Source organism: Papaver somniferum, chromosome 9, assembly GCF_003573695.1.
Source record: "Papaver somniferum cultivar HN1 chromosome 9, ASM357369v1, whole genome shotgun sequence".
Classification (NCBI taxonomy): Eukaryota; Viridiplantae; Streptophyta; class Magnoliopsida; order Ranunculales; family Papaveraceae; genus Papaver; species Papaver somniferum.
Genome location: NC_039366.1, coordinates 139257738 through 139285727, shown reverse-complemented (window position 1 = coordinate 139285727; position 27990 = coordinate 139257738). Strand labels below are relative to the sequence as shown.

The 27990-nt window shown below is 36.5% G+C and overlaps 2 protein-coding genes and 1 long non-coding RNA gene across 14 annotated transcripts; 2 read left to right on the top strand and 1 right to left on the bottom strand.

Moving 5' to 3' along the window:
* Window positions 1-2592: 2592 nt before the first annotated feature.
* Window positions 2593-6778, bottom strand: LOC113313120 (replication protein A 70 kDa DNA-binding subunit C-like). 4 transcript variants are annotated; one of them, XM_026561840.1, is made up of 10 exons: window positions 6309-6778; window positions 5614-5826; window positions 5082-5352; window positions 4730-4829; window positions 4524-4653; window positions 4347-4422; window positions 4128-4260; window positions 3589-3749; window positions 3373-3490; window positions 2593-3148 (listed from the first exon to the last, which is right to left on the bottom strand). In XM_026561840.1, the coding sequence occupies exons 6-10, from the start codon at window positions 4355-4357 to the stop codon at window positions 3074-3076; spliced, it is 498 nt and encodes a 165-aa protein (XP_026417625.1). In that variant the 5' UTR covers window positions 4358-4422; window positions 4524-4653; window positions 4730-4829; window positions 5082-5352; window positions 5614-5826; window positions 6309-6778; the 3' UTR covers window positions 2593-3073. The 4 variants fall into 4 exon arrangements, 2 of the variants coding, with proteins under 2 accessions (XP_026417625.1, XP_026417623.1); XM_026561838.1 differs by having other exon boundaries at window positions 2655-3093; XR_003341719.1 differs by having other exon boundaries at window positions 2593-3093; window positions 3373-3516; window positions 4128-4422.
* Window positions 6779-9916: 3138 nt separating this feature from the next.
* LOC113308923 lies at window positions 9917-12469 on the top strand. Of its 4 annotated transcripts, XR_003340180.1 has the most exons (4): window positions 9917-10176; window positions 10265-11096; window positions 11184-11414; window positions 11999-12469. It is a non-coding gene; the product is annotated as an uncharacterized LOC113308923 (long non-coding RNA). The 4 variants fall into 4 exon arrangements; XR_003340179.1 differs by having other exon boundaries at window positions 9917-11096; XR_003340182.1 differs by having other exon boundaries at window positions 9917-11096; window positions 11984-12469.
* A 5154-nt stretch (window positions 12470-17623) lies between these two features.
* Window positions 17624-20804, top strand: LOC113313982. Of its 6 annotated transcripts, none has more exons than XR_003342188.1 (3): window positions 17629-18481; window positions 18590-18712; window positions 18813-19239. XR_003342188.1 is itself a non-coding variant. In XM_026562756.1 (2 exons), the coding sequence occupies exons 1-2, from the start codon at window positions 18279-18281 to the stop codon at window positions 20165-20167; spliced, it is 756 nt and encodes a 251-aa protein (XP_026418541.1). In that variant the 5' UTR covers window positions 17624-18278; the 3' UTR covers window positions 20168-20804. The 6 variants fall into 6 exon arrangements, 2 of the variants coding, with proteins under 2 accessions (XP_026418541.1, XP_026418540.1); XR_003342186.1 differs by having other exon boundaries at window positions 17632-18481; window positions 18642-18712; XM_026562756.1 differs by lacking the exons at window positions 18590-18712; window positions 18813-19239 and adding an exon at window positions 19615-20804 and having other exon boundaries at window positions 17624-18481.
* The last annotated feature ends 7186 nt before the right edge of the window (window positions 20805-27990 follow it).

Genomic DNA, 27990 nt, shown 5'->3' with positions numbered 1-27990 from the left:
AGTATTTGGCGTCATGGCCAAAGTTAGGGCTTGGCGGCATGGCCAAGGCTAAGATTTGGCGCCGTGGCCAAAGTTATGGCTTGGCGGCATGGCCAAGGCTAAGATTTGGCGTCGTGGCCAAAGTTAGGGCTTGGCGGCATGGCCAAGGCTAGGATTTGGCGCCGTGGCCAAAGTTAGGGCTTGGCGGCATGGCCAAGGCTAAGATTTGGCGTCGTGGCCAAAGTTAGGGCTTAACGGCATGGCCAAGGCTAGGATTTGACGCCGTGGCCAAAGTTAGGGCTTGGCGGGATGGCCAAGGCTAAAGTGGCTCGTGGCATGTTATGGACTATGACCAAAAAGTAAGGTTTCGGCTAATGCTACTGAAGCAAAAGTCTTGTTTCGATCATGAAATCCTAATTGGAGTCCGTTATGGCATTGGCCACGAACAGAAAGTGGATTAGCACATAGTGACATATTTTGTGGCACATTGGCATGTTACTGCGGCAGATTGGCATGTTGGCATGTCGATTAATATGTTGTTGTGGCAGGGCGCGTTTGGCTTGCCAGTTAGTATGGTGGCGCAGCAAGGTGCGTTTGGCCTTTAATGTATGGTGGCGAGTTTAGAGCGACTTGATTGGTCAAGAAAATGGGCCGGCCAAACATAAGGCGCGGCCACACCTCTAGTGCTCGTGGCGCATTTTAAAGTGACCTGATTGGTCGGTAGGAAGGAGAGGGGCCGGCCAAGCATGGGCGTGGCTACACTTCTGGTGTGAGTGTGGCTGCTTTAGAGAAACCTGATTGGTCGAGGGAGATGGGGCCGGTTTAGGATGGGGCGTGGCCAATGGCGCCGGTTGGCCTAAGGCATGGCCATGCCTCCCTTTGCTGCTGCTCCTATCCTGTGGCTCCTTGTTTTCTGATTCTGGGCAAGATTTTGCAACTGCTAATCCATGGCGGATTAATTACCTAGTTTTCATAGGCTTAATTTCGACAAGCAAGGTCTGATATATTGCGCAAGGCGCAAAAACCCTAACTTTTGCAAATTAGTCAGGATAATTGATTGAATTCTATGTGTTGACACAGAGTTCTTTTAAGTTCATTGGCAGAGAGCAGCATGCTTTCTGATTGAATACCTTATGCAAAGACCTTATCCTTGATACTTGGAAATTCGTGCTACTCTGCTACTAGTGAACACAAATTGTCATGCCATATCAACATTAAGGGTTCAGCCGGGGAATATATCACAAAAAGCATTCAAAGAAACTTATATCAATTGAATGTAGGCAAAGTGCCGAAATTTACAGAATGCCTGGGATTGTTGCTACATGCACCATTCTGGGTAAATTTCATAAAAAAATGTTGAGTTGCTCAATAAATGTGTCAGTGAAGAGGTTGACACTCATGGCACCATTTCCTTACAGAGTGACCTCATATCAGATGCAAGGTTTTACAGTTTTAACCCTAAGCTAAAAACCACCATCAACAATTTCATAAGAAAATATCGAGTTGTTCAATAAATGTGTCAGTGAAGAGGTTGACACTCATGGTTCCGTTTCCTTACAGAGTGACGTCACATCAGATGCAAGATTTTACAGTTTTAACCCTAAACTAAAAACCACCATCAACAGTGTTATATCTCAATCTCTCCACACCCTTAAATAGACATTTCAACAGTAATGTGTATAATGGAATAGTCTTTCAATGCCGATGATGTATGTGCATGTTTCAGTTTCAAAACGCGAATGGTCCTATAAATTTCAATTATAAGTATAACTATAGTGGGAGTTACTAAAATGAGGTGGAGTCATGCAAGTGAGTTGGAAGAGATAGCAGTTTATCACATTTAATAACTACATTACGTTACAAAAATGAAATTGGCAATATGTTTAATCTTTCATTCGTCTTAGTATTCGATAATAGTTTCTGACGGTAGCATCATTTGCCATATGATGACTTATGATAGTATATGATTAATTATGAATTTCTTAATATTGGATTTGATGATCATCTCATGTATTGTATTAATCCAGTTCTTAATGGGGGGTTAATAAGTTACACCTCATGGTAATCCTATTGCCCAGTTTCTATAAACCCGATACCCGGAATCCAAAACAATGTCATCACATTTCGAGAGTATTATTGACAAAATATCTCTGGAAATTGACGTAGGATAAAGAGATTCCATTCGGGAGTGGCATCTTTTCCTGCGAAAGCATGTTCTACTGATGTCTACTTTTTCCACCGCTCTTTAATCTAAGACTGCAAAAGTTTAAAATTGTTTGCGATTGAACCAATAAGACAACATCTCCAAACATTGGGTTGGTGCACCCCCAAGGGCGTTCAAAATTTGGAAGAAAAGATATAAATTGATGAAGGGGCTTGGCCACCTACAAATTCGTTCCTGCAATCCGTAACACCACATACATTTTGGACATAGTCGCACCTGTATTAACTGCAACCCATCATTACAGGTGGCGAAGCCCTTCCAAACACTAAAAAGTTTTCCCTGTATTCTAACCTCCTTCCAATTCACATGTCATTTATTCGGCTTTTTAAATGAAGAAAACATGGAGCAGATAGTGACCAACTATAAGAAAGGAGACTAAACAAACTATATCGCAGGGCAAGAGATGCAGTATTAAGCCATCATATAAAGTACCATCTTGCAGTGCAGACAATTAAGGTTCCGAAACTTTTTTAACAAAAGACTTAGCGTTGAAATGGGTAACCTGATAATAGAGCATAACTATTATCAAGACTGTAAGTAAACTGCGAAACATGGAGTTCAAACAAAGAAAACAGAAAACAAACAAATAACAATACTGAATAAAGGTTCATGTAATGTTTTATTCAATTATATTCCTGTAGCGAGGCCCAATTCATTCACAACTTCATCCTTCTTATCCTCCATTCCAGTTGTTTCGTCAAGGCGAGGTTTCTTTGTGTGCGGTCCATCAACACTATTTGAAACCCCTTCAACTTTCACAGTCGCAAAAACACCTTGGCCAGGCTGGTTGGTGAGGTTAATTCGGAAATCAACAACTCGCTGGTTGGTGTTTTCTGTTTCATGTTGAAGGAATTGATAGTAATTTGGAAATCAACAACTCGCTGGAGTATCTGCGAGAATCCAGATATTACCGCAGATTTTGCATTTAGTGCAGCAAAGGTCCCACTGAATGTAACATTAGTTTGATGAATGAAAGGGAAATAAGAAATATCAATCTCCTCAGGTATTCAATTAAACTTCTATACTAAACTCTACACTGAACTCTTTTTATTTTTTTAAGAAAACGGATTTATGATATATATAAGTATGCACACATGGGTGGACCAAAATTCAGCTGCAAAGATGCCATACTCAAAACATATCATCAAACCCAAAATCTAGAGGTTTACCTCTGACGCTCCTATGAGCTCAGCTGCGGTAGAACGGACCATTTTTTGGACTTCACTATCCAGAGCTACAAAGACTGTGGTGCCAGTGTGGTCCTCTACCTCAAAGCGGACCATGAACCTGTGATGCAAAAAGGAACCATCGACCTGTGCATTGGTCAAGTGATAGATAGCTTCCGACATGTCAGAATGATTAAAAATTATGTTCCAGGTGATTACCTTGCAATGGGCATTTGAACTTTGGCATCACATTTAGTGCACCAAAGGTCCCCATCATCACCCATAACCTTCTTGCTACATCGATGGCAGTCAAGATAGTGCCAACCATTTTCAATCAGCACATGGGTGGCAGTGGCGTTACATATGAGGACGTTAGCGTCCTGCATATACGGACATAAACCGAAGATGAAGTATTGGTCTATATAAGTATGAACATATACGAATGTAGCTTTCTATTATAAACCAATTTAATCTATGACGTGTGTGCATAGTTTCCGATGAATTGGGAGAATCTAATCATTTATGCAGTAAGTCATCAATATTAAACGACCTGGAGTAGAGTGTGAAAACGCAGACCCAAGAATAGTATAGCAGAGCAGGATGTCTTGTCACAAAAATTGGTTAAATGTTGTTACTAATCTGAAGATGTAACAAACTAATGATTAAAACAACATAGACATTAAGAAAATGAAACAGTTCGAACCGTTTTTGATTTACTCATTTACTTGTCTGAAGTTAGATATTCATGGGAAAATTACCTGGCAAGAAGGATCCCATTTGGCAGTAAGCAGCTGCGATATTGTTTTCCTGTTGTCAGGATTGAAATGTATAGGTAATTTTCCTTTCTTAGGCGCTACTGTGATATGGCGGGGTGGTCTAGCATAGGGGCACCTTCATACCATACATTGATCATTGAATTAGCCGAAACATAATAATCAGTACAAAACAGAGACGATATTAAGTAGGTATTTGATAACCTTTCTCGCATTTCAACGACTTCGGGTATGTCTGCATCCGCGTAGACTTTGGTGGCATTGGTCGAAGAGATTCGCCCTGAATTGGCATGCTTTAGAGTTAGAGATTAAATTTAAAATTATGTAGGTAAACAACCTGAAAAAAATAGTATTAGTTAATTAACATGCCCCTTGGAATACCTTGGTGGTTCTTAACAAAAGTGGAGCACACGGAAACCAAAAGAGGACGGGGGATGGAGTCGCATCAATTGGGTCATCCCCTACTTGGTTGGCGGTAGAACCCCATAGAGCAATTTTCATAGTTGTACCCCTGTGGCAGGAAAAAAGAATTTGATTATGCACTGGCACTAAAGGATTCACTATTTGTAAAGTCAAAGTGCGTTCACCTGAGATTTTCAATTGTGATCTCGCGCATTCGGCTTTATTGCCCACCAGACCTTTGAAGCACCTGGATGTTGGTGACTGTTTTTAAGAAACCCACCACAGCTGCATCAGAAAGGTTGCAAAGGTCAGACATCAAAAATTGCATGTATCACAGAAGTCAAGAAAAATTTTGGGCTACTTAAAATTCATTTGACCCTATACAATAATGTCAAGTTGTCCTTTGATTTGGAAGCAGATTCTCGAAGGCATTTATAAAGTTGTCATGTTGACTAAGCTAATCATGCTGTGTGATGATGCCTATGGGCTTTAAAATGAGAAACAACACACAACTGTAGTATTCAGTTTCGATTTTACCTGTAAGATGTATGATTTGGAGGTTTGATTCTATGTCCTCAAACTCAGTGAAACAGAATTTATGGGGAATAATGTACACGGAATAGGCATCCAAAGCAATGATGGAGGTGGTGCTCCGGAAGAAGGCCCGCTTCTCATTGTGCGCAAGACGGAACTTCGATTTAGCAGTGGTCAAGTGTAGTTTCTGCATAGAGTACAGACCTCCCTCCCGAATCAGCTTATCAAACTTCCAAATAAGATTTTTGGGTATGACGGCGTGTAATTATTCCCCCTGTACCAATAAACGTGTCAGGAAATCCCAATTCTTAACGTAGTCCTTCTTAGGTTATATTTTACAGGATTAATATGGGGCCAGATGAACACCAAAATTGGAGCGGTTGTTGTAACAGTCACAAAGCTATAACAAAAACATTTTATATAAGAATTTATGAGATGATCAATTAGGAGCATATTATTTTTATAGAAAAGTGAAAACTTCCCATTTCAATAACCATATTCAGCCACACGGTGTTTATTTAGTTTGGATTGTTACCTGTTCGTCAAAATAACCATATCAACGCTGATAACGTCGTTGGTCGACATGAAGTCCAACTCTTCCCATTTCCGGGTAACACGGACGGTAACGATGTTTTTTTTCCTTCGTCAAGTGATCGTAAGCTCTTGAGTGTGTCCTGTGTGGCTGAGGGTCCAACCTTCTGAATATTGCAGGTAACCTGTGATGCCATTTCTCTCTTTGTCTGGGAAGCTACAGGCATTTAAACCAAATATCATACTACAATTCAAATTGTATGAGTGATTAGAACAGATTGACTGTACATTAGTACCTAACTGCATGCAAATAGTATTGGACGATAATACATTTCAACTGAGATGTTGTATCGATTTAAAACAAATTCCCATGAACACGAAACATTATAAAAATTCAGAATTAACACTACGATTGTGAACCTGGGAACCATAACTGAGTGAGACCCGACGACTAATCGAATTGCTCTTTTATATTACGGGGGCTAATTGAATCCATGGCAGCATCGCCAATCACATCAATCACCAAGTTTGTAAACAATTACAATACTAATAAAGATATCGAAAAAGATTACAATACTCTTGCCAATACTAATCATCGAATGATAAGTGGAAACTCTCATGAAAAAAGATAAAAGTTTGTTTTTGTTAATCAATTTTGATAGAAACTGTAAACCGAAGAAAGAGAGAGGCAAAACTTACATGTTGAACCGGTGATATTGATGCTTCCCTGTGATTTTCGGAGACAATTTATAGATGCAGCATGCAATTAAATCCATGGCGTGCGTTTCTTTTGGTGTAATTTCAATAATAAATCAATCTGAAGGGAAATCTAATTATTAGGGGAAACCTAGAACCGTAACTGACTCTGAGATGTGATTGAAATACTGGAATTTTAGTGGACATAGAAGATTGGAAGATTGGATCTTTTGTAGAATCTGGAAGGATTGGATCGAATCTCAGATGTAGATTACAGCAAAGAGGGGTTATATTGAGACGTTAGATAGGGAGGCGTTAACAAAGAGAGTGAACGGAATTGAAGGACATAGAAGGTCGTATATTTTCCGGAAGTTGGAAGGATTGAATTTACTCTGAGATGGAAACTCTACTGATTATAGTGAAGAGGAGTTCTTTCATGGCGTTAGATAGGGAGGCGTTACTTTCAGAGAACAACCGACATCACATAAAGTTGAAAGAGATGCCCAATGTCCATATATGGCTAATTTCCCCCTATCCATATATCGCTATTTGGATAGGGGGAAATTAGGGGGAGACCCAAAAAAAATAATATTTTTGTTCTAAGGCCCACAATTAATTTTGTATACCGTGACACCCATAATTATATGAAATTATTATATGTATCAATACAGAACTGGTTATGCATACTATCTTTTCAGGCATAACTCGTTATGCGTACTATCTTTTTCAGGGGTATAATTGGCACCGCAACTTGAACATAACATATCTAAAAATCTGCGCCTTAGAATTTTACAAATTTTATATCGTTGGAAATCTTTTTAAAAGAGATACGCAACGAGTACAAACAAGAATATCAAATTTTTGTTTTTAACGAAAAATCGGAGGTGATCCTCATTTTAGGGAATTTTTTTGAAAACTTGATATTTAACCATTATGCAGTCATCAAAAACGATGCATAACATATTCTGCAGACGCATAACGAATTATGCAGCCATTTTTTCGACTGAATAACAAGTTATGTATCTGCATAACAAAGTTATGCATCTATAACAAGTTATGTAACCATTGTTTTGGTTGATTTTAGCCGTACATATAAAAAATTGATGCATAATGCAATATGCATCCATATTTACGGATGCATATCAGGTTATGCATCTATTTTCTCGATGCATAATGCATTATGTAGCCATATTTTCGGACGCATAACAGGTTATGTAGGTTTTCTGGACTGCATAACAAGTTATGCAACAAATTGTGTAGATGCATAACAGGTTATGCATCCATTTTCACGAATGCATAACATGTTATGCAGAAAGTTTCTCGACTGAATGACATGTTATGCAGTCATAACCACATCATCATCTTCTTTCATGTTTCATTAACTCCCACGCAAACCATTATCTTTCAGTTATTCGGGGGCTCTTGGTCAAACTCATGTATTTACACCATCATCTTCTTTCATGTATTTACACCATCATCTGCAATTAAACCTGCATAACCATAACAAGTTATGCAACAAATTTTGTAGATACATAACGTGTTATACAACCGTTTTCTAGACTGCATAACAAGTTATGCAAAAAAAAAAAAAAAACTGCAGAACTTTCATACAGCATCACCATCTCTTCTGTTTTCTTCTCCATCTCGACTGCAACTTCTTGTTGCTGCAAACAACCACAAACCCATCTCAATTGAACCCATACAAGCACCAGCTCCAACTTGTCAGCAATCACATCTTCTCTTAACTAGTTTTGTACATGTCCTGGCTTCATTTCAGTTCTCAATATCAAAAATAAGTATTTAGATTGGTTTTGCAACATAATCAAAATGGATATTGATCCCATCGGTAATGCAAAACAAATGGAATAACTGGAATGCAGTTAATTACTTTAACTTGAACGATGAACTCCCTCATGAGATGTATAATCATTAGCATTAACACACTTTTTTGGATGATCGACCATATCGATCCATTTCTACGTACTTTGTTTAACTAATCATTAGCAAATAACGAAATGAGCAGACTAGAGTATGAAACGTGATTCAGCACAATGCCACTCTCTTCCATCTCTCCAAACAGTATTTTTACTTCCGTAAGATTCTTACACTTGCACAAGCCATTAATAAGAGAACTGTAAGTAACAACATCATGTAAGATACCATGAGCGAGCATTTTTCCAAACAAAGAACTGGCTTCATCGATTCCATGCATTTTGCAAACTCGGTCGATCAATATAGTATGGGTTATAACATTAGGCTCCAGACCTAAAATTTCTATCTCGTCCATAAGTTTGTTGACTTCATCAAAATTCCCAGTCTTACAGAAACCATTTATCAATGTATATCAGGAGAGAGATTTTTCTCCTCCTCTATCATTTTTTCGAACAGGTCATGGGAGCTTTGTTTTTTTCGGTAAATAGAGAGCCCTTTGTTGTTACGTTGTTTATAAAGAAAGTCAAGATCATTCACAATCATTCATTCAACATAGTAAATCGCCGGAAACAACACAATGTTCTTTGTAGCATCAAAAGTACCCTTTCCTCATTGTTTTGTTGCTGATTTTTCAAGTCCGTCAACAACCCAACCTTTGTGTTCGATTGAACTTCTAAAAACCCTCTTAATTTCTCTTAAATCTAAAGCAAATTAACCTAACCTCCATAGTACCACAAGAACTCCAAATCACTTTGAATATTCTCGAAAAATCATCTCAATAAATGACAACAGTATAATCCTCGTATATTCTCCTTGTTCTATCCGAAAAAGGAAATCAAAAAAAAAAAAAGAGAGAGAAAAGACGAAGGAAGGAAGAACAAGAACCGAAAAACTAATTTTGATAAATATGGGTTTGTGCGAAATTTTTCCCAAAAAATGAGTGCGCGCGTGAAGTTTTCTGCCTGTGGGTTTTAGTGTGGAGAAAAACTAGAAAATGGGTGTGACTGTAGTTTTCACTTTAGATAGAGAGTTGGTGGGCCCCGATAATAATGGTTAGACATCACTTACTAATGACGACAACAAGGATTGAACTGAGAGGGAGGGGGATGAGATCCCAGACGCTAGTTGATAACCAAGGATGTATCCTGGCCACTCGGTGACACACCGGACGCTACTGCAGTATAAAGATTGATACTATGATCCAGGGTTAGTGTTAGATAAGAAGAAAATAATACTATGATTTATGGTTATTAGTGTACAATGATTTTTTAACCATATTAACAAGGATAACCCAGATGCTTAAAAATTAGTCAAGATAATGTTTCCAAGTAGTTGGCAAATGCCAAACAAGACTTAAATGTTACAGTAGTTCTTTACGAACCGAGATAATGAACTACATGAAAATCACTTAGACACACAAGTGGTGGGTCCCATTTTTGGTTAATGTTGTGAGTGTGTAGTTTTGATGTTGTTCATCTTCGAAGAATTTTCGTTAAGTTTATCCATGATTAAAGTAGGTATCTAACTCCCTTAAAATCCTAAGTGCTCCCACATGTACGGTGACCCTCACCCTTTCCTTCCCAAATTGCAAATTTTTTTTATCTTTTTGGGCCATGTCATTCCTAATTTTCCTCTTCTCCCTCGCCATGTCACTTGCCAACTCATTCTTGTGGAACAAGAATTCCCATACTTTTCTTCTTCTTCTGCGACAACAAAAGAGAAAAAGAAAAAACTTGGAAAAAAACCCTAATACAGTTAGCATCTTCGCTTCCGTTCTTAAAACAAAAAACAAAAAAAGTAAACCTAGAAAATCACATGTTGCCTCCGTTCTCATTGTTCTTCCTGATGGGTTCACCGTTCTACCTCCTTTCTTCCTGACGGGTTCATCCATCGTTACTCCGATTCATCTTTAATCTTAAAAAAAAACAAATGGATTCAGGTATGCATTCACTTCTCTTTTTTTCTTATCTGATTTAAGTTATTTTTTTCTTTTCTTATGTTGATTGTATTTATTGTCTGTTAATTAGGGCTTTATTGTTTGTTTGTATCGGATACAAAATCGATTCTGCTTTGAAATTGATTGAAGTTGATTTTAGGGTAATGTAATTGAAGAGGATTTTGGATAAATTGAAAAACGACTCCTTAGGATATCTAATAAGATTAAAAAGAGGATATCTAGACAGGGCTTCCTAAGAGCCACGTAACAACTTTTTTTTTCTTTCGAAATGGGTTTAAGTAATCCAAAATCTGAAGTTGAAGCAGTCATGAAGTCTCAAGGATGTCCTTTCTGTACGTGTTTGTTTGTTAATTAGGTTCATGTTAAACCTATGCTAGGATGATTGCATCAAATAAAATGAGTAGCATGTCATCTAAATAAAATAATTTAACGAGAAATTATCATTGTTGGTCAAATTATAGATGTAAAGATATAGTAGTTGTATCTGTAATCTAATGAAAATTGAAATTACCATTGTTGATCAAATTATAGATGTAAACATATAGTTGTTTCTGTATTCTAATGAAAGTTGCTGTAATAACCAATTGTTTTCATTTTTCTTCTTAAATTGTATAAATGTAAGAAAGACGTTGTGTGCTTTCCAACCGACAGATAGAGAACTTTAGGTGGGTGTATTCCTTTTTTGGTTCATATATTTGGTGACGTACCCATTTTCCATTGGGAAGTTTCAAGGGAATTTGAAAGTATGCTAGAGCTGGAGGTTGGTGTTAATGATCTTACACCTTTGGTTCATTGTGGAGATATAGCTCCAACAACTACCACTATACATCACTCGATTCACTCCTCTTACGCTCTCTGCAGTGCCTTCTGATGTTGAAAATTCTCAGGCTATGGTTAATCAAGTAAGTAAGCAAATATTATTCAAATCCTTATAATGGTTTTATGTTAATTGATTCCTTACTGCTGTGTTCGTTTGGTTTCTGTTGTAGCTACCCACTTTTGCTTCTAGGCTTTGGTTCTATCCTAGAACCAACCTACCAACATACAGGGATTATTCATTACAATCTTATCTTGAGCTTTATACAAGAAGGTAAATGATCAACTATCGTCAGAAGTGGTGCCTGCAAAATTATGATCTCCGGTGTTTGTACACAGACAAGTCTCCGCATCATATCCAAAGCAGGCAATCAAGCACTATATATGAACATTATTTCCTGGAGGTACTTTTTTCTAACTAAAAATTGGTTCTTTAACTTTGAAGCGTTCCATTATATAGGTTAATTTGTATATTTGTATGTTGCATTTGCAATTTTTGAATCAATTTTTGGAAACCACCTCCGAAAGATGCTTATAGATGGAAAAAAATAACGTCCAAAGGGGTCGAAGTCCCTTTTGAAAATATATGCCCATTTGGGAATTAGTTGCGCAGGGAATTTTTAGAGAAGGTAACCTTCAATAGTGATGTTTTCCTACCGACTCCAAATATTTCCGTTTGGCTCTTAATTAACTGAGGGCACTGTGCTCCCTATACCAAACAGATTTACGATAGCGTCTTTAAAATCTCATTTTCAGGTCCTTCCCACATGTGAAAGAAGCTGGATAAAGCAGCGCTATATATGCATTATTTCTCTGCTACTCTTTTTTTATATGCATACATGTTATAATTTCATAAGTTGAGTTTTTCATTGACCTTCTTGGATAATTTTCATGTATTTTTACTTTGTTATCATGAAACTTTGTCTTCCGAGTACACTTTTATTATTTAGTGTCATAACTCATATATTTCCAGTTTCTGGAATTCTAGATGGTTAGCTGGAGCTTTTGGTGGTTCCAAAGTTTTGTTTATTCTTCGGATTAAAGGGTATCTGCTACGTGTGTGTTGCAAGAAAAGACACAATCATGAGCTGAAAATAGTGACATAATTAATTGGCCAGTGTTAGAGCAGGCGTGATTTGGTGAGTCCATGCTCATGTAGGTGCTTCTAACGGGTTCCCAGATTCGCGACAGCTCTTCCAAACTATCATATAGACAAGTTGAGGAAGGTGCGTCCTGAATGACTTGGGTTTGAATTCCTTGAAAGTGAAGTCAATCGAATGATCGTTATTGCATTTAAAAAAATTGTGATTAGTAAGGTGCGTAATTACGTATTTCTACTTACTATGATGGAAGGGTTAGAGTTGGTCTAATAAAATTTAATGTATTAATGTGAATTACATATTCACTCACTCTACCTTTTGACTTTCATCTATTTTTGAATTAATCTTACTTTATGAAATAATCTTATATATAACAATGTAATTAATGAAACTAACAAATTCTATTGCTAATCTGATTTCCTCTGTTCAGTTTTTTATTATTCCGAATTGAAACTAAAATATAAACATAGTTATGTACCAGTAATTAAAATCAATCGTCTTCCCTGATTTATCACGCTCTATTTGTTCTTCGTCAACAGACAATACAATAACTTCACAGTAGCAAAATAGAGAAAGAATATTTTTTATATTGAATTATTCAAAAATCGAGGGTATAACAATATGTTCGGACAGCTATGCCGAACATAAGTTCAATTCAGCAAGTTCTCATTCAACACACCAAATTAGAAATCCTAAGCATGCATTCATCGGGACGGGACAAGGTGAAGCCGAGCCACACTAGATCAAAAATTCTAAGCGACGGGGTGAGGCGAAGCCGAGCCACACCAAAACAAAAATGCATGACGGGGCGAGGCGAAACTGAGCCAAGCATGCATTGGGACGTGGCGATGCAAAGCCGAACCAAGTATGTATTGGGATCCGGCGAGGCGAAGCTAAGTCACACCAAATCAAAAATCCTAAGCATTAATTGGGATGGGACGAGACGAATCCGAGCCATGCCAAATAAAAAATGCACCACGGGGCGAGGCGAAGCTACGTCACACCAAACCAAAAATATGATAGATGGTTTTCGGTCTGCCCGTTGCGTAGCACGGGCACAAAATCTAGTTACTTTCCATATGAAGTAATAATAACAAAAGAAAAACCTCAAAATATGGTTTGCTTCTGCATTTAGCGAATCTTATTGGCTTAGATTTTTTTTTTTTTTGGGGGGTGGGTGTAAACTAATATATTAAAGATTTAATAGGATGGTTTACAAAAACAAAAACATATGAAAATCTGAAGAAGAACAATTAAAATATCAAATATGGACCATCAAACATATAAAAAATATAAATATGAACTACCAAAAAGTTCAAACAATATTAAAAGTCGGAGAAAGATCGGAATAAAATGACATTTAATCAATTATTAGTTGCTAGTGATGTTGATTATATATAGTGGTAATTGAATTATTGTCCCTATTTTTGATGGTCTATACAAATATCCTTATCACATAATAAATATATCCCTACTTTCTTTAAAATAAATCAATTTAATTATCAATAACAACTTTACCCTCATGCACTATCGATCTCACCAATTTTTCTTTCATTTTTCCAGATTCAGATCCAAACTTTCTCTCATCTTCCACAAACAACGGCTACCTTCTTCGTCGCACCACCTCCACTTCCGCCATCACCTCTTATCACCATCAGTATCACCGACTCCTTTAAAGAATCGATTTAGATCGATTTCCTCTTTATTCAGCTACAAATCTCAAATCTGGTGATTGTTCAACGAGAAACAATGATGGTATGTACTTGATTTGCATTCCCTTCTCGAACCCTAGTTTTTTATTTCATTCTTCTTTAGATCGATAACAGATTCAGGTAAAAATGATGAAATTGATGATGGAGATTTTAAGTTTGTTACTTGATTTTTCAGTTTAATTTATGATGATGGAGATATCGGTGGAATTGATGATGCATATTTTGCGATGGTTCTGGTTGTATTTGATGATGTAGATGGAAGAAGGTTAAAACGATGTAATTGATGATGGAGACTGTGGTGGTTCTGGTTGGAATGATGGTTGTGGTGAGGCAAGAGTATTGAAATTGTTGATGAAGATAGTGGTAGTATTGGGTTTTGTGATGGTGGTGGTGGATATTCTGTGTGGTTGTTGGTGTTGTTTGTGTTTAACTTCGGATGGAGAGCTTGGTCTTGAAGTTGTTGTTGTTTGTGAAGCTACAGGTGATGATCTATATGTTTTTACGGGATCAATTGTTGTTGTTGATCCATTTATGGGATAAACTCCTGTTGTCGATCCAATTTTTTAATGGATCAACTCCTGTTGTTGATCCTTTCAACAACATTTTCTTGGATTAATATAATCATGCTTGTAGTTTAAATCATTTAAATTTCTTCCAATATTGAACTTGTGGTGCAATGGTAGCATGACTGACTCCATGTCAGATGATGCGTGTTCGACTCACGCCAAGTTCATTCCATTTACATGGATCAAATTTCATTGTTGATCCCATAAATTGGGTCAACTTTTACAGTTTTTTTTTGGGGGGCTTTTTACAAAAATAGGCCTGTTTTTTTGGTGCTTTTCAAATGTAGGCCATTTTTTTTATTTATTGTTAAACTAGGCAAGTTTTGACCAAAAGTGATGGATGGAAAGTTAGCTGCAGTTATCTTCCAGCTGTCCATATCTTCTTAGCTAAAAAGACATTTTAGTCCTTCAAATCTTCATCAACGACACAGATTGCATAATAAAGAGAACGGCTAAGATGTCCCGTATAGAGTACACGTGTAGGATATCTAGCCACATAAAATCAAATGCCAGGATTGGTCGTACTTTAAGTTTCTTTAATCACATGGAAAAATCCCCCATTTCGAGCATTACGTCAAAAAATATCATTTTCACCTGTAAATTATAAACTAAATGAATTCAACATACTTAAAAAAGAGAGACATGCTTAATAAAAATACAGTGCAGCATTATTTCATCTAATCTCTAGTTCCAGCAACGAAACTGAGTACACAACTGAGTGCAATAAGGACCTTAATGACTCATTTCGTTCATTTGCAGGTTAACTCAATATATGCACAACAGTTAACAATATATATTGCTACAAGAATCACGTTGGCCACATTATTAGGCAGTAAGCGAGTATGTAACCTTTCAAGTGATCTTCTGTATCTAGAGCCTGAATTATTTCAGTCAGTTATAAGGAACCACTATTGGAAAGCTGCATGTCATTGGGATATTTAAAACAACCAACATTTTTCTTAGGATCCGGAATTAAATCATACAAAAAAGCAACAAATGGAAAAACATGCAAGATAAATAATCTACTAACTCATTTTTATTTGACTTGTTTTTCCTTTTTAACTAAACTGGTGTTGCAAGTTTCAGACTTCAAATGTAAATGAAATATTACAAAGAAAGAAAAAAAAAGCATAAGATGTGATGATTTTACCTTAACCATTGTCATTTGATATGCTTCCTGATCCCATATGTAATCTGTTTCTCCAGATAAGTTCCAGATTCAAGTGAGGCTATGCTCTCAACATAAATCTATTGAGTATTGTCGGTGGCAATATCACAAACCACCACTGGTCTAACTGATTCATCTGTTGGATCATATAAAATAATTCCCGGTGACAATTCCGTATAAGAATTTCCCTATTGTGAAAACACCATTGCAGGTGGAATAAATGTAACATCAGCCAATGGAGGAGGTGATGCTGTGCTGCTATCTGGGTTGCACCAATACCGCCACGGGTGTCCGCCAATTGACGTATTGGTGCAACCCATGTTGCTATTGGTATACTGATGGTTGTAGGGGGACCTGAACTGCAGATGCAGTTTGTGAACTGTGGATGAAGTTGCGACTGGTGGTGGTGTATGCAGGTGGATGCTGGTAATATTGTGGAACTGCATGTGGTATATGCTGGTGGAGATGCAAGCCAGCTAACCCATGGCTAGAGCAGTGGCAAAGAGAAGAGATGTGAACTGACTACTTCAAGACCTGAACTGTCGTTCAGGCTATCTGTCGAACACCTTTGTGTGTGTGAAACTGGGAACTCAGAGATGGATATTTTGCTGTTGTATGAGCTCCCCTTTAACCTGCAATCGAATTGGAGATAAACCCATTCTCGTGTACCTTCTCAAATACACATACATTCACTAATCAGTCACCATTCATCCCTCAAATCAATGGTGGTAGCTCAAGTTCTTTCCTGTACGGCAGCCGACATCTTTTTGGTTCCAAATTTGCTTTTGATGTGAAATTTCTCTGGTAAGAAACTTGTAGTCTACATTTCAAGAAATTACAACGAGAAACTTGTGAAATTTCTATGGTACGAGCAACTTTAATTGCTCTCCAAAACCAGAAACCCATCGATGTTGTTGTGTAAACACCATCGACTCACCGAATTTCATCTCGTTGTGGAACCTTGCTGCTGTCAGTTCTTAATATGAGAATCAAATTGTCAAGAAAAATACAGATTTGCATCAAAGAACCCCAAAAATAGATCCATTTAAGGACCCCCAAATTCAGCTGATGCTGTTGTTGTAGAATGACTATTTCTGCCTGCGAATCTTCACATACCAATGTTTCTGGTGGTGCTAAAATCCACGATTAAATCTCTTCTAAACATCCACCATTAATGTTAATTAGGTTTGATTAGAGAAAAACCCCTAAGTTATCTCTTGATTTTAGCAGAAGAAAAAATTGATTTAGAAGAACCAGAGAGAACTAGAGAGAAGAAGGAAGAAATGGACGAGAATCACTAAAGCAGTGACGCACGTACAAAAAGGTTATTTCAGTAATCTTACCACATCCATGAGATATCCCTATATGATATTTTGGCGAGATATTGACAAGTCAACGCGATAAATTGACCGAGATGGTTAAAGTGGATGGAATCCGTTTAACTTGCCTAGTTTTGCAAGAAATAAAAAAAGTGGCCTAGAAATGAAAGTGAGAGTCCAGACCAGGCCTACTTCTGCATATAATCCTTTTTTTTTTTTGGATCAACTACCGTTGTTGATCCCCTTACTTGGATCAACTTCTACTGTTGGTTCTATTTTTATTTGGATCTAACTATTGTTGTTGATACAAAATATCTGAATCAGTGGTGGTGGAGGTGATAGTGGCGGTGGTAGTGGCGGCGGCGGCGGACTAGTGGTGGTGGCGGCGACAGATTAGTGGTGGTGGAGGACTGTTGGTGGTGGAAGGAGTGGTGGTGGAATATTAGTGGTGGTGGCGGTTGGTAGGTGGTGGTTGTTGAACGGTGATGGTGGAATGGTAGTTGAATGTTATTGTTGTTGTTGGTGGTGGTGGTGAAGGGGTAGAGGAAGAAATTTGTTCCATTTTTGAAATAAATAAAAATATTATATGGATGAGGACATTAATGTAATCTAATTTTAAATGGATAAGATTATTAAAAAGTAGGGACATATTTATTATTGTATAAGGATATATTTATTGGGTGTCAAAAATAGGGACATATAAATAATATACCCTTATATATATTCATAATAACTTGACTGTTTTGAACCAGAATCAAAGGCAATAGACAACAAAGCCAGAGAAGGTAAGGAAAACAACGCTGCTTAACCTGAGAAGAAATCTAACAAGCTAGCTGATGAAGAAGTACAAAAGACTATCATTTTTACAATATGAAGATAAACAATTGTGCTATTTTGAGTTTCCTCCCCTCCCAAGATCGCTAAATAGCGTTTCTTCCTTAAATAAATTAAAATTAGTGTTTCCTCCCATCGTTAGTTTTTCCATCCATAACTCGGTTAGGTGAGTCAGCAACTGTGCACATGTGGCAAATTTAATATTTTTTATTTAAAATCTACCCAAAATACCCTCTTAGATTTGTGCGAAATAGGTGTGTCAACCCTATTTCAGAATATAACTAGAGTACCGTTCACTTAGGCCTTCTCTCGAACAAGTGATATGCAGTTCAGAGTTGGTGATGGAGAGAGTTTTTTCTTGAGTTCTTCTACTTCTTTATTAAATGTCCTTCCCTACAAAATCAAATTCATACACAACCCATTGATGTCTAACAAACTAGGAATCTTACGCATTCTTCAATTTCACCCTTAATCAACAATCAAACACCAAATTGTGAAGGATAATAATAATCTGCTTTTGGGTTTGTAATCTAACAATCTGATGCTAATAACGCTAGCAAGCTACACCGATGATCATTGTTATGGTTGCCGGTGATAACATCGAATTGCTTCAATTTATTCAATGGTTTCTCTTATGCCATAGCTTTTGGTTTTGCTTCCCATGTTTGAAATTCGTCGGTACCAGAAGCAGATCGAAGAAAATCCTGGTTCTCCCATGGATGAGAGCTCATATAAATGTTAATCACATTCTACTAGAACATCTTGATCCCAGGTATCACCAAAACTTTTTTTCATCATCTGAATTTTGATTTCTGATATCAAAATTTTGGTTCACCATGGTTGATTGGGTTTGCAATTGTTTTAATTTTTGTTGATTTAGGCTTGGTTTATATGAAATTTTGGGTAATTCGGTGTTCATGCAATTGGATCAGGTCATGATGAAATCGAAAACTATACCTCAACAAATTTGCGAAACTTTTTTAGCTAAATAAATTTTGGAAAGGTTGGTGTGTTAAATTAGGAAACAAATTGAGTATTCTGAAACACGGTTGTCATCATCGTCAATTTTATGTTGATTGTAAAATTTGTTCCGTTGCCGACAGTCGAATCGTGGGAGATGATGAAGATTTGGATTAGATAGGAAAGGAAGAAGAAGACTATTGATATCGAACTTCTGGATCGTGAGCGGTCCACCGTCCACATGGTTAAGCATTGCTTTTAGGTGTGAGGGTATTTTGGGTAGTTTATTGGAAAGGTATTTGTTTTTGCCACATGCGCACAGGTGCTGACTCAGCTAACCAGATAATGGATGGAAAAATTAACGATGGGAGGAAACACAAATTTTAATCAATTTGGGGAGGAAACACAAATTTTAATCAATTTGGGGAGGAAACGCTAATTAGCAATTTTGGGAGGGGAGGAAACACAAAATGGCCTAAACAATTTTTGTTTCCCTATGTACAATTTTGCAGAAAATTAAAATAATGCTTGAATTAGATAAGGAAAGCAAATGATTCTTAAGAAAACAAATATATAAGACACGTTGATCATTTAAGACATGGAGCAATTGCAAGTACGGAAAGCAATTGATTTTCCTAAGGTACAAAAAATTCAACTAGACAAATATGAGGTTGTCAAAATAAAAAATGTATATTACATCGACCCTATTTTTTCCAAATTAGCCGCTATGTATTGATTTCACTAAGAAAATTATGTGATTCACTTAATTAGGATATTTAGTTTTTGGTTGTTTTTTTTTCATTTTCCAGAATTAGATGTTATTATAAGCATACCATTCATTAAAAAATTTTATTTAAAAGATTCTCAACAAAAGGATGGTTCATGATGTAGTCGTCTTGGTATCCCACTATTTGTTGGAAATGGTTTATGCCCAAGTTGTAACAGATCGATGGACACTTTTGGGGATCACGCGTTTCATTGGGCTAAGGATATATGCACTAAGTTTCGATATGATCTTGTTCGTGATGTAATCGCTGACATTTGTTACAAAGCTGGTGTGCCTGCGCGTAAGGAAGTTTCTCTCGGTTTTTCGACGGATGATGACAAAGATTTGAAACCTGCTGATATTCTTGTGCTCAACTGGGAAAATCGACAAGATGTTTGTATGGATGTCACAGGTGTTTCGCCCTTCACTGGTGAAGGAATTCACTCTTTCGTCCTGGGAAAAGCTATATCTAGTGCGGTTTCACGTAAACACACTAAATACTTGGACAAGTGTGTTTCGCATGACCATGGTTTGGGAGTCCTAGCTTTCTCTACCTTAGGAGAACTTGGTGAATATACTTTGTGTTTTTTCAAGCGTATGAAGAATTGTTTAGTTAGTAATGACACTAGTAGTAGTTTTGGTAGTTTTATTTTTCATAGACTAGGTATCGCTATTCAAAAAAGTATTGGAACCCAACTTTTTGCTAGGTTGCTAACCAAAAACTTTGTTTAAGTCGGGACGAAATATTAGGAAAGTAAGTAAGTATTTTCATAAAAGGAAGAAAAAAATCCTTATTTAAAAATATCACAATTTTAGAATATTAAACAACATTTTTTTGCAACTCATATCTAGCCAAGATTGAACTTAGCGAATGAATAAAAAAATCAAACTTGCATGGATTTCCTGTTTCACATTTTAGACTAAGAGTATTCTCAATTTTTCAATGTTTGCTAGGGGTATCGGTAACATTGACTTATATTAAGAAGCTTTATATTGCATGTTTAAATAAATGACCAAACACTAAAAATTTTCCTATGTTTTTCAGTACTGGTTGACTTCCAATCAAGTATTAATTAGAGACTATAGAAATTGTTCTCCAGTTTCAATGGGCCAAAATTTTGATAGTGAGCTTACATAAATGTTTGTGGTCATACTCACGACCCCCAACTCCAGATTTTGAGGAATCCTAATTTCGCATAAATGCTTCAACATATATCATACATCGGTTTCATTGCTTTCTACAATGTAATATATCCTGTATCTTGTTGTAGGGGCCAATATAGTAATTAGGGTTCTATTCCTATTATATATAAAGGCTTATCTATGTAACACACAAAGCTGATGAATGAAATATCTATCTTTATGTGCCTCTTTATGTTTCTCTATTATTTAATGCAAAACGTTATTAGTCACGATCTCTAGCCGTGCATAAAAGAAAAAAAAAATAGTTATCATTGATTTCTTCTTCATCTGTTGAAGGTGTGGTAATCAACGGATCACGGATCTGCCTAAATCACGAGCTTTTCCACTGGCGTTTTTTTTTTTATTCTTCTGGTAATCATCAACTTCAGTTCGATCTTCGAAATCTCACCTTTGGTCGTTCTATTTTCTAATTGCAGAAGGTATACCTTAACTTTTCTCAATTTTTTCTTAACAAACGTATATAGGAAAATGAATATGATTAACATGGTAGGCACAATTTTTGGTTTGACCGATACATATGTTATAATTGCTTGATGATAAACTGTGTATGCTTTATGAGATGACATATTCGTCCCTGGTACCGATTGATGCGCATCACCTGCTTGATTTTTTTTTTTTCTTTGAACTGAGAGACGTAACCTGCTTGATTTCATGATTGTGGTATGGTATTTCATTTTTTTAATTTTCTTTCCATGTTCCATGATTGTCTACCAGATCTATAAGTACATACGTTTGTCTTCTTCTTCAACAGAGAAAAATATATTCTTTCAATATCTGATTTGACATACCATATATGTTTGTTTTTATTAAAATCAATAAAGAGCTTGTATATTATTTTAATCATGATACTGTTTGTCTCTATATTCATCCATCAATCCATCAGTACATTAGTTTGGCTAAAATCTCTCTCACCCACCTGTTTTTAGATTGGTACGCCTGTTTTGTGTTTGTAAACATGACGGTATGATCTGGAGAATATCCATTTGTATGTGTTCGATTGATATGTCTATTTTGTGTTAAGTAGGTTAACTAATTGAAGATGCAGTGTGAATATGAAACGTGCAATGCGTTTTTTTTTCCCAACCCGTTTGCATGATACGTTATGCCTACATTTGATGGGAAATTAATAATAATCAATGTGTTCTCCCTTTTCTGTCGGTCTGTTCCTGGTTTCCTGGATTGGACCCGCGACCTGACCAACCCGATCGAGCTGAACCGGGTGAGCCTGTACCCCATCTGTATTGTTCCAGCTTCTGAACAGGGGGAGCCTGTACCCTGTTTGTACCGTTCCAGCTTGTTTTGGGCGTGCATGTACACTTTCGTTCTGGTTTTATCTATATGGAGCGATTCGAAAATTTAAGGTATGTAATTGATACGTGCTTTAAGGTTGAATATTTGTTAGGCTTGTTTATTTATTTTTTAGAACATGCGTAGTTCTATTTTTGTTGTAAAATAAGCCAGCATCTTTTAAACGGTTAACTTAAATAATTGTCGATCTTAATCATCAAGAATTTTGGTTAATGTTATTTTGTTCTCTTGAATATGATATTGGCTTTAGTTGAATGATGTCTTTTGTACAATTGGTTGTACCAACTCAATTCCAATGTATTCATTTGAAATTTAGAAATACTTGAGCACCATTATTTTTTCCTGAAATGTGGGATGTAATTCATTTGCTCGACTATTAAAGAGTCGGTATTTTCAAAAGATACGTTGGAAATAAAATCACATGTATTCCAATTTTTGTGGAAGAACTCACAAAAGGTGAAATGAGTCAGAAAATTTCCATTTCTCTACTTCATCCATGATACTAACGAACCAGTACATGTTTAGTGAGATTCTCTTAGCCTATTGAGATAATGAATATTCTCAAATTAAGCTAAATGTAGAGAAATGTAGAGAAATTGAAAATGGAAAGAACCCCGAAGTAATGAGGGTTAGACGTACCGACTCATATAAAGCATGTGAAAAGGGACATATATATCATGAGACAAAGATGTATTTTTTTCCCAGTATTAATGACACCAAAGTACAGGTATCAACTGAATATGGGATGAAGCTAAAATGTAACTCTAGCTCCCATCATAAATGAAAGAGTTGGAAATGCACCTGGTCATAGATGTTGGTACATACAATGTAATGTGTGTATCATAGTAGCAACCAATTTTCACATCAACGTTAATGGCAACAAGAACTTTGTCGGGCCAATTGACTATCTTATTCAGTTGAACTAGATCCAATATCTGCACCTATGGAATGAAAACACGAGACATAAATTCTCTAAAGCACTTGAGATATATTGGGTGAAACGTAAAAGATATTCAGTATAAAGTACTTGAGTTGAATCCCAGCTTTATTACGTAATAAGGCCACACCACTTATTAAAACTCTCAAGACCCAAGTGTCTAACTCATAGTTGTTTTTCTTCCACTAGCTTAAGGAATTTAAACTAGTTGTTGAACTATTTCCTTATAATGTGACTACGAGGATTGGATCATCGAGCGCAACATTGCTCAAAATTTGTTTTCAAGATAGAACAAAGACGTCACAAAATCTCTACATGTACCTAGAGATAATCACACCTTGTTAAATTCCAAAGTAACCCATGCAAATGGATATCATGTGGAACCTCACAATGATGAGAATGTAATTGATTGCATCTTTTATAGTTTCTAATATATTTGGAAGGAAATATTTCTTAGAGAAACTAATGAGTCAATCTAGTGAAATGTAAATCACTATAGTATTTGGATTATTGAATCCATATTGACTCCGACGATGAAATGTTGGGAATTGACTCATTTAGGCTTTGACATAACCATAAAGGCACTTTGGTTGTGACATGATGTTTCATTTTGAAAGGAATCATACGTACATCACTGTGTTTGAGTGGACAAGACAACTGGAAAAAGATTGACAGAATGCGAAGTAACGACATATCTCTCAATAAGTGTTTTCTAAAGTACCAGATGCACAACCCCTTCCTCCCTCCCATTATGCTTTTAAGTAAGAGAGCATATCACTCATTTTACAAAGTCTTCAGTAAAACAGGATCGAGACCATCCTAAGATGCAAATGGTAAACAATTCATATTACAAAGATAACAAGGTGAAATTTAGAAAAATATTCCTGCAGAATGCGGACCATTAAAGTGACTTATGGCTCTGGTGAATATTTTGACATTTTGGACTAATTATAGTTCCCAAGAAATTTGCGTTTAAAAACTTCTGGCATATATTACACAATACAAAGTGCAAAGGTTCACCACCCTTATTAATGCAAGAGAATTTACATCAAAAGGACTTGATGAATATTGCATGTTTAATAGGATCAATATAGAGCATCTTATACCCAATGGTCTCGCAGAGGCTACCATCAAAGGTTACAGAAGGTGCCTAAGGAATAGGTTATGCATACCAACCTATCTTTTATTGCTTTGGGGATATGCAATATTACACACATCTTACTTAATTCTTTTTTAGAACCCAGTATTAGTCAACCTTTTCTGCGTACCAGTTGGTAACTTGATTTAAGCCTGACATTCGTGTTCTTACGCATTTGTGGTTGCACTATATATGTGACATTACGACTCAACATCGTACTATGATGGGTCTTCAAAACTGTTAAGTAATTTTGTTGGATATTTACTCTCAACAATTATTCCGCATTTTAAAACCTTTGGCAGGAGATCTCTTACTGCTAGATTTGCAGGTTATCACTTTAACGAGACAGTCTTCCTGTCGTTAGGGGGAGATAAGAAAAAGTATTTTCTAAGGGAACAACATGAATTGTCGTGGTATGTTCCCACTGTATCTCATATTGATTCTTGTACTCCACAAATGTAAATGTGAAGTGACAAAGAATAATCAATTTTCAGAATGTACACTGATGTCGCTAAAGTGACAAGATCACACATACCAGTTGCAAATATTCCTGCAAGGTTAAAAATCCTCAGTATGGGGTACACCATAGACTAAGGTGTTGCAACTACACTTGGTGGACGTGTAGTTGAGGTCGTGGCTCCATAAAGGAAGATGGAGACACCACCAGGTTCGATCAATGCTCACCTAGAAAGTAAGTAAATGAGTAATGCACAACCAATTTTATATCATTAATGAAATCATCTCATTTGGTTGTCTCTGACTATGTCCATGAATCAATACTGGAGGACGCTCCGAAGTTTTAAATGATTCTAGAGAACAATGAAATCCTAACGGATTATGAGAATGCACATGAGTGAACGGAAGGATCATGCGTGCACAGTGATGATATAATCCATAAATAGTTGCTCCAGAAGTAGAGCACAATGAGATCGAACCATGCTTTATTTTGAGTAATTTCAAATAAATAACATATTTGTCCTACACAATCCAGGTAGAACTTAGTTCTTTGGCAAATATACGGGTATTTGGTGTGGTAGTGCTAACCAACCAAGTGTAAAGCCTATTGGACATACATAATTAATTTGTCATAAAGCATAATGAGAAGAAAGTAGTCTTAAAGTACAAAGACTCGCCTTGTGGCGCGAGGTTTCTCACAAAGCCCTGGATTTGTTCTCTTGTAATGAGCGTTATAGAGTTTCGCTACTTAGTTAGCTTGGTAATTTCAAAAGGACTTAAAATGCAGCATATATATGTGGTTGTTACGTATCTCTGAAAGAATCAAGAGATAGAAGATATTTACAAAAGTACTTGATAGACTTTTGTTTCCCAAATCAAATGACTCTAAACCACAGAGTGCGTTTACAATTAGATATAACGCTCACTTATAGATTCAAGCAATCAGGCGGATGTGGTATACCCGTCTAAGTGGCTATTTGATTTGGAGGGGATAGACAAGTAAGTTATTTTTCCTTGCGTATTCATAAGAAAGTTCCTGATTTGGAATTGTAGCTACTTATGTTGATGGTACAGACATGATGTGTACTCTTGATGTAATAAGAGACCTTAAAAGATATTTAAAAGCCGAATTTGAGATGAAAAATCTAGGGAAAGCTTGATCGAATACTGAGCTTGTGGTATATTATTCTACCAGTTTGCATATGTCTAAAGTTGTCAGGCAATTTAACAAAGACATGCATCTTGATAACACTCCCATGATTAGTCGAGGTTCAAATGTAAGTAAGTAACCATTTCGTCCAAAGGAATATGACGAAGATGTGTTGGGAGATGAATTCTCATATCTAAGTACAATAGACGCATTGTTGTACTTAGTATAATAATGTACTCGGTTAAATTTTACATCCTCAGGGAACTTGTTAGCTAGATATAGCTCCGCGCCAGCGCAACGTCATTGGAATGGTATAGTGAATGTAATCATGTACTTAAAACTAACCATTGACATAAATTTGTTTTATCCATACAAATACATTAAAAGGAATGCTAATGAAAGTGCAATCCAAAAGTAGTTGGTTATGAAGGAACAATAATCTCTTCTCCAACGAAAGTAATCAAAGGGAGATATGGTAGATTATTTTTTAAGTCATTACCAATATTCAGTTTCGAAAAATACATGACTAAAGGAACTGTTTGGAACAACTCTGAAAGTAGTCAGGGGGAGATGCCGACATCAGGGGGAGGATCCAAGGATATGATGTCGACATATTTTACTTCGAGATTGAAGCCGTGTTGTACTCTTTTTCCCTTCGATCGAGAATTGTTTTTTCCAAAGGGTTTTGTTACTCGATAAGGTTTTTAGCGAGACAACACTAAAAACATCAAGTATGTTGAACGTTGAAGACATAAAGATCGTGTTGATATTATTGAAAATATCTGAATCAAATAAATGAAATGCGATAGTCTGTTAAGCAACGTAACTTCTAGAATCAACAACAGGGTTTTATAAACGTTCAAGTCACCAAAGTAAAGTGTGATAAACTCCTTTTGACTGCATTAGACTAACGAAAATTTTCTAACATCAGGGGGAGCATCTAATGGTGTGTTGAACTATTTTCCTTCACCAGGGTTACTTTTTCCCACAAGGTTTTGTTACTCGGTAAGGTTGAGACAAAAAAAAACACCGGGAATGTAATTTCCATCTAAGGATATTGTTTTTCCCATGAGGATTTTCTGCCTTAGGAGTTGTGAAGCAACTAGTCAACTTCAACAAAGCAAAGTGATCATCTGCAACAGATCACCTTTACTTGCATCTTCCACATTGTACTTTTTTCCCTTCGTCAAGATTTTGTCCCACTTGGTTTTTCCTTGTCAAGGTTTCAATGAGGCAACGTATACACATCCAACTATGTTCTAAGTTTACTTAATATTGTACTCTTTTTCTTTAGTTCGGGTTTTGTCCCTCTGGGTTTTTCCTGACGAAGTTTTAACGAGGCAATTAACTTAGAATCGTCGATCTTTGAAGATCGTATTACATGTGATGAACTACATGTAAAGTTCGAGAAAACATGTGAAGTACTACATGTGAAGAGCTGTACCAAGGTTTTATCCCACTGGGTTTTTCCTTGTCAAAGTTTTAATGAGGCAATTGATTTCGGCGCAAGTCATCAAGGAGAGGACCACAATTGGAGACCTGCATCCGAAACATTGCATGAGAAGTACTGCGTATGGAGTTCTATTGGACCGCACAAGGGGGAGTGTTGTAGGGTTTTAGCCCACGGATGCGCGACCCAATATAGTAACTAGGGTTCTATTCCTACTGTATATAAAGGACTATCTATGTAACACACAAAAGCTGATGAATGAAATATCTATATCTTTGTGCCTCTTTATCTTTCTCTATTATCTACTGCAAAATATCTATTAATTTATCCTAGTTTAATTGGGGGCCCCAGAAAACAATTAGGGGCCCTGCACTAGAAGACAAAAAAAGGTTGCCAAAACTTAATTCAAAGGCACCCCTTAACCAAATTTTTTTAAATGGCTAAAACGCCCCTGGATGATTAGTATTGATAGTTAATTGATTAGATTAATTAATTAGATTAGATTAAAATCAGGTTTTAGAGTTAGAATTGAAAAAAAAATTGAGTTTTTGTAAGTTGAGAATAAGAAGAGTAGGTTTTAGAGGGAAAACTAGGGTTTGTAGAAATGCGTGATTCAAGTGGAGGAAATGAACAACCCGAAGCTTAAATTAACCAGATAAACTTCATATACTCTTCTAATGGTCTATATGTTGTTCAAAGTGGTCGAATCATAACTACCTGGTAATCACCTAGTGAAAGGGTCGTTAATATCGGGGGTCTAAACCCAAACGACTCCTAAAAGTCGTTATTGTATTGGCCCTAACATTGACGACTCAAACCTGCAACTTTTCCAGGTTATGAAAAGTCGTCAATGTTTATTTTATATCATAACGACCCCAAGGAAGAGTCGTTATAGGGTTGTCTATATACATAG

Excerpts from the sequence above, each read along its gene's own strand:
- LOC113313120 (XM_026561838.1), bottom strand. Across the intron at positions 3,750-4,127 it reads AATGGGATCCTTCTTGCCAG|GACGCTAACGTCCTCATATG; the intron begins GTAATTTTCCCA and ends CCGTATATGCAG. Across the intron at positions 3,094-3,372 it reads AGCTCATAGGAGCGTCAGAG|ATACTCCAGCGAGTTGTTGA; the intron begins GTAAACCTCTAG and ends GGATTCTCGCAG.
- LOC113313982 (XM_026562755.1), top strand. The coding sequence starts at position 18,279 with ATGATCATTGTTATGGTTGCCGGTGATAACATCGAATTGCTTCAATTT. Across the intron at positions 18,482-19,560 it reads CTAGAACATCTTGATCCCAG|TCGTCTTGGTATCCCACTAT; the intron begins GTATCACCAAAA and ends TTCATGATGTAG.